A 10,652-nucleotide genomic window follows, 5' to 3' on the forward strand; every position below is an offset into this window, starting at 1 on the left:
AATTAACGTTTTCTTAAAATCGTTAGTGAATTCCCCTGTTTCAAAAATCACATTCATAATGTTATTTCTAACCTCAGAGCCATATTTAAGAAACTCATTTACCAGACTATCAGCACCTGGGGCCTTATTATTTTTTAATCCTTTTAGTACTGTTGCTAATTCTTCCTCGCAAAATAAATCTTCCTTCACATCCAAAGTACCACATACTTTTTCGTTTTCCTCTATATCTTTTCCTGCAAATCTATCTTGGTTAAGCAAGTTCTCAAAATGTTTGACCCATCTCGCTTTAGTTTTTTCCTTATTGCTAATTGCCACCCCATTCCTATCTTTAACTGGGACAAGTCTGGATTGACTACTCCCTCTCAATTTGTTAACATGCCAGTACAATATTTTACTATTATGCCGTCCAGCTGTATCTTCCAGATCCTCTGCAATTTTATCAATGACCTCCACTTCACACCTCCTTAGTTCATATTTTAATGCTTTCTCCACTTTCTTTACATTTCTTTTGTTTTCATACAATCTATCACTCAGATAATTCTTGTACAAGTCTTTTCTCCTTTCTATTAAACATAAAGCTTTTTCAATAATATTCTTAGCTGCAGTTGTAGCTTTCTTCCCTAATACACCTTCAGCAACTTCACAAAGTATTTTTCTAAAATTATTCCAACCATCTTCCACATTATCAAATTTTAAACTCTCAAGTTTAGTATTCAACTGTTCCTGGAAAGTTTCTCTCAAATTCTCATCATGAACATCATAACTTCCCGGAAGGTAGTTACCCTTCCAATATTTCGGCTTTAAATTAACCCTTGACACTACTAGATGGTGATCTTTACTTTTAACATCAATAACAGCACTCCTATATACCCTAGAATCTTGTATTGATCCTGCCAGTCTTTGGTTTACTATAACATAATCAATAAGGTTTGTTGTCTTACCATCATGTGAATGGTTAATTATTGTTATTTCTGTTTGTTTCGGGTTTCATTTATTTATCAATGCTGATTTGTGGTAGTTTCATGCTTGGTAGATTATTTGATTTTAGTTTTACTCATTTTTTGTTTAATGGAGTTCTTTACTTTTCTTTGAAAAACTTATCTTGTGGAAAAGTTTTTTTTTAATTAATGATCTATAAAAGTGACCATTTAACACACCAGTACCAAAATTTGCCTACTTGACAGGTTTACCTATAGAAATTTTGACAAAACAACATTTTACCTTAATTTTCAGTTATCACTTTCTTTTTCTCTGGTTTTAGTTTTGAAAACAAAATTCTTGTTATTTGAGGAGAATTTTAGGCCATATTAATGGGTTTTTTTTTCTAAATTTGGGAAATATATTTGCAGATCTTAGAAATCTCATAAATTGGGATTGATTAAAGTTGGGAAGGTAAAATCAGTTTTGTTGGACTTCATTTGAGCAGAAGATTTATTTTTGCAAGGTTTCACTTTTATAATAAAGATTTTTAAAGGTCATCAATGGCTACTGCCCTCTAAATGGAGAAGTGAGGGCAGGGGTAAATTTTTACCAAATCATATTATTGAGTTACAAATAAAGTGAATATACCGCTTGATGCCTTTTTTTGGTCAATATATACCAAATCATATTATTGAGTTACAAATAAAGTGTATGTACCACTCAATGCCTTTTTTATGCTCTTTACAAATATAATAGTAATTTTTGTCAGAAATGAATTTTAACCCAACCCATATTTATACAATTCAGAGTATATATTTGAACATTAGGGGGGTGGCGTAAATTTTATTTCTGATGTAAATGAGAGGTATGTTTAAACTCCCCCCCCCCTTCTAATTTGCAAAAATATAACCTGAATTGGTATATATAGGGGTGGGGGCTAAAATTCATTTCAGACAAAAATGATTTATATATTTGGAAAGAGCATAAAAAAAGGCATCAAGTGGTGTATTCACTTTATTACTAACTCAATAATATGATTTGGTAAATATTTACCACCATTTTTTATGCTCTTTCCAAATATAATAGTCATTCTTGTTGGAAATGAATTTTACCCCCACCCTTATATATACCAATTCAGGGTAAACATTTACACATTAAGGGGGGTGAGGTCAAATTTTATTTCTGATGTAAATGGGAGGTAAGTTTAGACTTTACCCCATTCCCCTAATGTGCAAATATATACCCTGAATTGGTATACAGGGGTGGGGGTAAAATTCATTTCCAACAAAAATGATTATTACATTTGGAAAGAGCATAAAAAAAGGCATTGAGTGGTAAATTCACTTTATTTGTAAGTGAACGATATGATTCGGCAATAATTTACCAAGGCAGGTACTTCAACATACTTTCCCAGGATATACTTAGTCTGTCGACCCATCCCTGAAAGTTACATTTCCCTAAACTAGCCTAATCCCTTTAAAAGATAATAACAAGTAACTAAACTAGAATTTTACAAATCATTGCATATATTCAATCCAGGGTATATATTTGCACATTAGGTGGTGGTAGGGGTAAAGTTCTGATTCAAATGAATGTTAGACTATGTTTGATTCAGGATGAAATTCTGATCCTAAAGGTATGTTTATCTACTAGCTATCTCATTAGTCATTTAACCAAAAAATTGCCCTTAATTCTCTATATTTATGCCTAGTCTACTTGTTTATCACTTACCCAAAATAAGAAGTTAAATGCAAACATGACATATTTGACACATGGATTTACATAACTAATATGTCTTTCAGGCATCTTTATCTCTTTCAGGACTATTGAGCATCTAGATCTTTATTATTACATGCAGCAGAATAGGCTAGTTTTGGCAATGCTATAATATAATTTTGGGCAGTGATTTCACGTTTTGAAGTTTTAGATTTTTTGGGTTTCTATGCAGCACTGTCAGTTTTCTCCAAACTTAGAGTAAGGCCGTCTAAACATTTTCCTTTTTTGTCCAGGTATATTCCACGCTCACAGATAAAATATATGATTGTATACCCTGATTATGCGTGCAAATTCGACACATATTCCCGAAAAAAAAAAGTTTTCATTAGTTTCCATTTTTGAATTATTACGCTTCGGGGTTAACAACCACAGACAAAAGTATTAATATTACATACATTACAGTGTATTTCATGGCATTACAGTATATGATATTACATACTTTTTGTCTGTAATAACACCCTACCAGTTTTAGATGAAAATAAAATCCAAAATTTGATCAAAATGATTTCATTAACTTAATTAATCAGCAAAATATGACAAGTCGATACCTAAAAATATATTATAGCAAATACACAACCTATTATTTAGAAAATAGTTGTTTTTTTGTTAATTTTGGTTGCCAGTGTGCCAAGATTAAAAATCAATTGTAGTCTGGTTTATGCAGTGCTATGGAAGTAATTAATTACAATTATTCGAGCAGTATTTAATTACTTCTTGAAGTATTTAATTACGAATTAGATCAATTAATTTTAATATATATTTAATTATATGTTCTTTATCTAAATACCAATTATTTTCACCCAATATTCCTAAATACTTTTGTCCATCCAACACAGTTTTCGAGAGTAGTCACTGTTTCTCTAGAATGTATTTTGTATAGTTAGCTTTTTAAAATCTTGATTTAGAAAAAAGACCAACAGGAGCACTGTACTGAAGGCCAGGTTTATTTTTAGAGAAGGTATATATAAAAACAACAAAAGTTCAGTAGCCAAGACAACTTTTTTTTATTGTTCATCATTCTTAGTACTCAATCTTTTGAATTAATGAGAACATTTTAAAGTTCAAATTCAATTCGTTTAATTCAAAAACAAGACATAGCTCTCATGGCCAAAGCCTAAAATTGATGTCTCATAGTCATAAATAACAAAATAAAGTTGTCTGATAAAACTTCGTCAGGATAAATAAACTAAAGGATAAAAAAAAACTTGAGATTGAGAATAAAATTCTCTAATAAAACTTTGTCAGGATAAAATAAACTAAAGAAAAAAAGCACTAAAGATCATTATAACATTTCCCAAAGCTTGGCACAAAGCTTTTACAGTAGCGCATGGTGTTACAGTGGACTGGGGTCTGTTTCGCAACCTTCTCAGCCACTTCCCTGGGGGGGGGACAAGATCTTCTAGGGACAAAAGGTGGGGGAAGGAATTACTGGTAGATGGGATGTTGGAGGAGGGAGGAGCCACAGTTTCATCCTAGGTAAGGGCAAAGTGCAAAACCGGACAAGCATATTGAACTAAGGGGCGGATGAAAGTGCAAAATATTAGTTTTAGCTTGTCCTTGGGAACTCGAAATTTTTTCAGCGTTTTTAGCATTTGGATTGTGCCGTTAGTTTTTTTACAATTGTCTTTGTATTCTCCTGCCATGAGAGATTAGAGGAAATCACCACACCAAGTAAAGTTATTGTATGACTTATTAGCTCGGAAGCGATAGGAGGTTCGAAAGACGGTTGAATAATCGAAGAAAAGAAAATGTCGTGACAGAGCATTTGTCTTTATTCACAACCATTTTTAGTTCAGCCGCATCTGAGGTAACTTGGTCGATGAAACCAGCAGCATTGCTCTTCGAATCCTCAGATACGACTTGTAATCTTTATCCATTCCCTTTATCACACTTCAATAACATGGGTATCGTCAATTTAAGCACAAAAAAAAAGAAAAGCACAAAAAGACACAACACCAAGAAAAACACGAATGATGAACCATCACCTCTACTTTAGGAAACTATTGTTTGTAACATCTGACGTAGTAGGGCACAATGGATTTTAAATATGTTTTTGTCGAGTGTGTAGGCGGGTATTCCAACAATTTTTTTCCCTCTTTCAGAGTTGCCAACCTTGTTTCGTGTGCGTGGGTCTCTGAAGTAAACGGAGGAAAGATATCTCGGTGTATTGAGGACTTCAGGAAGTCAGCTCCAAACTTCATCAGCATTTTATGCCTTCTTTTCTCCAGGGTTGGAAGCTTGAGTTGGCTCTGACAGGACAGTCGTACCTCATTACGGGCATTACATAGATTTTATAGCACGAAAGAAGGAGTTGCTCTGTCATACCAAACCTTCTTAGATTTGCAAAGGATTTTAGAAAACAAGCTGCCTTTGCTGTGATCTGGCTGATGTGATCTCCAAACAAGAGATCATCACTAAATGTAATACCAAGTATTTTTACTGATTTCTATGTTTGGAGAAGTGCAGATTCATTTATGCTCTGCCTCTTCTTCAGGAAGTTGACATGCATTACACAGCTTTTCTCGAGGCTTATCTGGAGCTTCACTTGATCAGCTTGATGTTGAATAATAGTCTAATATCTATATTTGATTTCCCAGGACACCCCTGACATAATCAGACAATACGAAAAAGGTTAAATGGATTCATCCGAAGCCTATAATTGAAGAAGAATTCTTCTTCTTCTTCTTCTTCTGTTTCACAGCAGGCGGGCTTTTCAGTTGATACAATTTAGCCCTTTTCCTTTTGCTTCACTCTGTGGGCTACAGAGCTACTGGCTTGGTTGTCTCTTATTTATAAGATATTTTCAAATATCTTTCAGTAGATCTTTCGACTCAAGGAGTTCAAATATAAGATGATAGATATTGATTTCTGTGCTCTGTGTGCAGGTATAGTTGGCTAGGCTCTTGGCTGATAGTGAGATTTTGTGGTGTTTGAAGCACTTTAACAGTTTACAATGCAAGGTATGCTGTGCAGACATCAGCATATTATATTCAAATAGGCAGTGGTCAATATTATGTGGTTATAAAAGCTTATTATGTAACTTTTTGTATTATTCAGCCAAACACTGATACCAATTGCATCAACATCATTTACAAAATCTGGAAAGTTGATGCCACTGAATTTTATATTATTATTAACAATTAAAGCTACTCCACCTCCTTTTCTCTCTGATGATCTATCCTTTCTCAGGATAGTGTATCCCAGAGACTTAATTTCTTGATTTTGGGTTAAATGAGTTTCCTGGAGGCAAGCAATATTGATGGAATTATTATTCATAAAGAATGTTAGTTCATTTAACTTATTTTCTGTAAGTGATCTTACATTCCACTGGAGTATTGATATGTGTTGTGTTGTTGTTTTATTTTTCATATGACTGTGTATCAATGTTTAGCTTTGTTAATAGTAGACCAAGATCTTTTTTTGCTTAAAGGAGCATATGGTTAGGGATGTAGATTTTTGCCAATTCAGCAATGATTTTTGTTTTCTGTTGCTGTTGTATATTCATGGCCTGAAGTGCACTGCAGTTTAGAATGAATAAGCATATATTTGGGGTTTGAATGTTTGGCTGTGCATCCAGTTTGTCGGTTAAGGGATCAATTCCTGGTAGTGTTTCTGGTTTGTTTCTTGTTGGGAGGGGGTGCCAGGCCGACCTCATCTCACTAGGCAAGGAGGCTTGTTGGCTTGGTGATTCTTTCTGATAGAGATGTGAGCAGGGGGGCTTAAAGGATGGTCTTTTGTAAGGAGTGCTTGATGCATTGGGAGTGTTTGACTTGGGAGTTTTATTTGATTTCAATATAGGTTTTATTTGGTGTGATTGGGCAGCATTTGCTTCCATAGCTGCAAAAGGGTATGAAATGGCCTTCTCTGTTGCTATTTGGAGTGTTAGTGCTCTTTTCTTATATGCAGGGCATTGTGATTTATTTGTGGATTCATGTGGGCCTTTACAATTGATATATGTAGGCTGAGTGTTGTTGCAAGTTGTCAACTCTTTAGGATGGGAGCCTTTACAACTACTACATGCTAGGAGAATTTTATTGCATTTATTTGTTGTGTGTCCCAGTTTCAGACACTTCTGAAACTGGATAGGCTTTGGCTTGTATTCCTTGTGCGGTTTGATTTGCCCAAATACGAATAACTTTTCTGGGATATTAATTTTTTCCTTCAGTGTAAATAGGAAAGATCTACTTGTTTTTAATCCATTAGATTTGGGTTTACCCAGTTGAGTGACATCTTCTACATGGATTGTGTTACCAGCCCTATCTGAGAGCCCTTCTTTTAACTCCTGAATTGGTATTTGTAGGGGAACATTATATACTACTAATTTGTCGGGGATTTTTTAGGTTCCATTTAGATGAGTTAATTGGGGTATTCAGAAGAGATTTTAGATTAAGTATTATATCAGCTGATTTCTGATCTTGGACAGCTATTAGCAAAGATCCATCACGGTGAATGTTAAGAGAAAACATTGATTTTAACATTTTGAAAATTGCAACCCTTATTGTAGTAATCTTTGTTATTTGAAAGGAGGTATTTGGAGAAATTTTGAGGTAAATTCCTAAGTTTTCGGAAGGATAATCTTCGAAAGGAGGAGGGGAAATACTTTTGATTGGGGATGTTTTTTTCCTTTTTTTGGAGCTCCTAGAAAGGACCTCTTGAAAGCCATTATCATCTATAGTGACATTTGCTACAACACTGATCATTGTCCTATTCTCAGAATTTTAGGTTTCATGTGAGCTTTGTGATAGGGAGCTTGACCAGCCAGTATGGGGCAAAAATGGATCAATTTCATTAGTATTTGGGGTGGGATCCGGGGGGACCTTTTTTTAGGGGGAGTTCTTTGCATTGCCTTTTTGAATAAGCTTTAAGCTAAACAGGAAAGGATAATAGTATGATACCAGACCGTCTGCACTCTACAGTGGGGAAAACTTCCACAAAAGAAACACCACAGTATGGCCCTGAGGAGGATTTTGAGCACGAGAGGTTCAGTACAGCTACTGATTAATCGAGACAATAATTCACAAGAAACTTATTTTTAAAATTTCTTAAATTGTTGCTGTTGTGGGTGTGTCACAAGAAGAACTTTGTTTAAACAAAGTTATTCTTCTTCTTCTTCTTCAATTATAGGCTTCGGATGAATCCATTTAACCTTTTTCGTATTGTCTGATTATGTCAGGGGTGTCCTGGGAAATCAAATATATAAATTAGACTATTATTATTTAATACTAGAATTTATACATCGTTGATGAAACCACCTATATTTAGGCAGTTAAAGATAGCTTTGAGCCATTCGGCAATATCAGTTGAAGAGTGTCTCCTTTGTGGTAGTTGGTCAATATTAGGGGTTAGCTTAAGGCGCTTGAATATAGCAGATAAAGTTAGCCATTCTTTTTTATGGTTGAGAGTTGCCACAGGGCAACCAAAAAGACATGGTTGATGGTCTCATCATAGGTTTGGCATAGGCGGCAAAGAGGGCTCATTACTGTTGGAATGGTTGTGTTTTGATGGTGATAAGTTTGGCTGTTAAGGCCAGTAGCATTTGATCGTATTCTGTGGTACATCTTTGAGTCTTTCCGTGATGTAAATGGAGAAAGGTTTGGTGGGGGTTGGTTTGCTAGATAAATTTTTAGGTGCCAATGGTTTACATCTCTTACTAGGATAGGTCTTCCAGAAATTATTTCAAACTGAAGGGCAGATTTAGCTATTTCATCTGCCTTGTGGTTCCCTTTAATACCCATATGACTTGGGATGTACTGGAATTTTGTGAGTTAACAGCTATTCAAAGATAATTGTCTCAGCGTTTTTCGCACATTTTCGGCGATATTCGCGCATTTTTTTTCTTCTTGGGAAGAAAACGAGTAGAAGAGGGGAGGGCACCTGTTGCAACGGCCTTAGAGGTGCCTGCCAGGTCATTTGACTCTTAAACTGTGGGGAATATGTACCGGGGCTCTACGCTTCCCTCGTTTTCCTCGACGTAAAAGACCCGATGTTACGGTGCGCAGGAGCGATTTGAAGTTGAAATTGTATATATTAACCTGTTTTGTGTGCAAAAAGAAGAAGAGGGGCAGTTGCCTGTCGCAAAAGCCAGTGTACCTGCCAGGAGCCGTCTCCTTTAAATTGCGGGGATTAGGTGAGCAGGAACTGACACTTCCCTTTTAATTATTCACTAACATTTCTCTACTGAAACAATTAGCGTGAGACAAGAGGCGACTGGTGTGCTACATTAAGAAGTGAAAGGTACTACAACTTAGAGAGAAAACGTGATACAACAAACTTAATTGTACATATGAATATCCACTAAGGATCCGAATTGTACATATTCAAAAGTTTTAAATTTGATTTTGTTTTTTACCCAATTTTTTTTATCCTGCTGACTGAAGATTATGCTACTTCACCTTTTAAGGTTGACATTGGCTCATTGAATGATTAAATGACCAAGACGGCTCCCCTCTTGGATCTGTATTTGACCAAAAACTGACATGGAAACCCCATCTGGATGAGCTGATTGGCAGTCTCAAACAAAGACAAATCTTCATTAATGCTCTCTGCCTTGGAAGAAGAGGAGCTCCCACAGTCTTTGCTTCAACTATTGTCAAGTCAGTGGTGATATCCAGGATAGACTATGGATCATTTATATATGGATCTGCCAAGAAATTTCTCCTCAAGAAACTTGACACTACCCTCCATGAAATCTTACGAAGAGCCCTTGGCTACCTAAATTCAACTCCTATTGCAGCTATGTACTGTGAAGTGGGGATCCAGTCCCTTCACTCCAGAGGAAAATATCTCCTTACAAGATATTTTGCAAAGAAGATAAGACTCAAGAACCACATTATCTACAAAGGAATCATTAGCCACCACAAACCAACAGAGATGCCCTCTTTTCAGAGATTCCTTTGCCTTCCTGGCATTGAAGAGTTCATAGAGAATGGCAAGCTGAGTGTTAATTTGGATGATGTTTCTCCTAGCGCCTCCAAAGGAATTGGGGAACTGATTATTCCTAAGATCAGCATTGAAAAGAAGGAGGGCCTTCCCAAAGCACTGATGAAAATCATATTCCTGGGAAAGTTGGCAGAATACCAGGACTAGATCCAAGCTTACACAGATGGCTCAAAGACAGAAACAAAAGGCAGCTGTGCAGTAGTTATACCCTCCCAGGGCCTGTCTCTTTCCTACCGCTTACCCCCCTATCTAACAGTTTTCTCTGCAGAACTTATGGCAATTAAGTTTTCTCTTCAAGCCATAGCAAGCCAAACAGAGACCAAACATCAGAAATATATTGTCTGCACTGATTCACTGTCAGCTCTGGATTACCTTTCACACCAGCAACACCAAGCAAGAAATGTTGCCATGGAGATTGTAAATCTGAGTACACAACTTGCAAGAAAGGGTATATCAGTCCTATTTATATGGGTCCAGCACACTGTGGTATAAAAGGAAGTGAATTAGCAGACCAGGCTGCAAAACAAGCCTCCCATCTGGGTCTGATCACTCAAACCCCTAATACTGGTCCTGAATTCCTGTCTTTAGTCAGTTCAAAAATTTTGGAGGAAGAAGAGGCTTGGCTCCGTTCTTTCCATACCCAGCTACTGGATCTCTATAATTACAAGCAGCCGTCAAAAGAAATGTACCTCTCATCTCGCATCCTTTCAACTTGTCTCTTTCGGCTTAGATGTGGCCAGGCAAGGACTAAACCAACACTTTTCCATTGGAAAATAACCCCTTCCCCCAACTGCGACACATGTGGAGTGTACAAAGACATACGTCACATCATCTTCAACTGTGGAAAATATGAAAAGGAGAGGAAAATACTAAGGAAGTGCTGTGAGAGGGCATTTAAGGCATTCACAATGCGCTCTCTTCTGGGACATGACACGTCTCCTCCTTGGGCTAGACAACTAAGCACAAACCTTTTAGGTAGATTTGTTAAGACTCCTGGATTGGTTCATTCCCTTTAA

At 36.2% G+C, this 10,652-nt stretch overlaps 1 protein-coding gene across 2 annotated transcripts in view; it reads right to left on the minus strand.

Annotated features, from left to right (window-relative positions):
- The window catches only part of LOC148949368 (tetraspanin-33-like), a 555,122-nt gene extending 552,280 nt beyond the window's left edge, over positions 1–2,842 (minus strand). For both annotated transcript variants that reach the window (XM_089093400.1, XM_089093399.1), the window contains exon 1: positions 2,653–2,842. In XM_089093400.1, coding sequence (XP_088949526.1) covers positions 2,653–2,727 — 75 coding nt within the window. In that variant the 5' untranslated portion in view covers positions 2,728–2,842. The remainder of the gene's footprint in view (positions 1–2,652) is intronic.
- Between the last annotated feature and the right edge of the window lie 7,810 nt (positions 2,843–10,652).

This window comes from Artemia sp. Qi Xiang Cuo, chromosome 8 (genome assembly GCF_049724085.1).
Source record: "Artemia sp. Qi Xiang Cuo chromosome 8, ASM4972408v1, whole genome shotgun sequence".
In the NCBI taxonomy this organism is placed as follows: Eukaryota; Metazoa; Arthropoda; class Branchiopoda; order Anostraca; family Artemiidae; genus Artemia; species Artemia sp. Qi Xiang Cuo.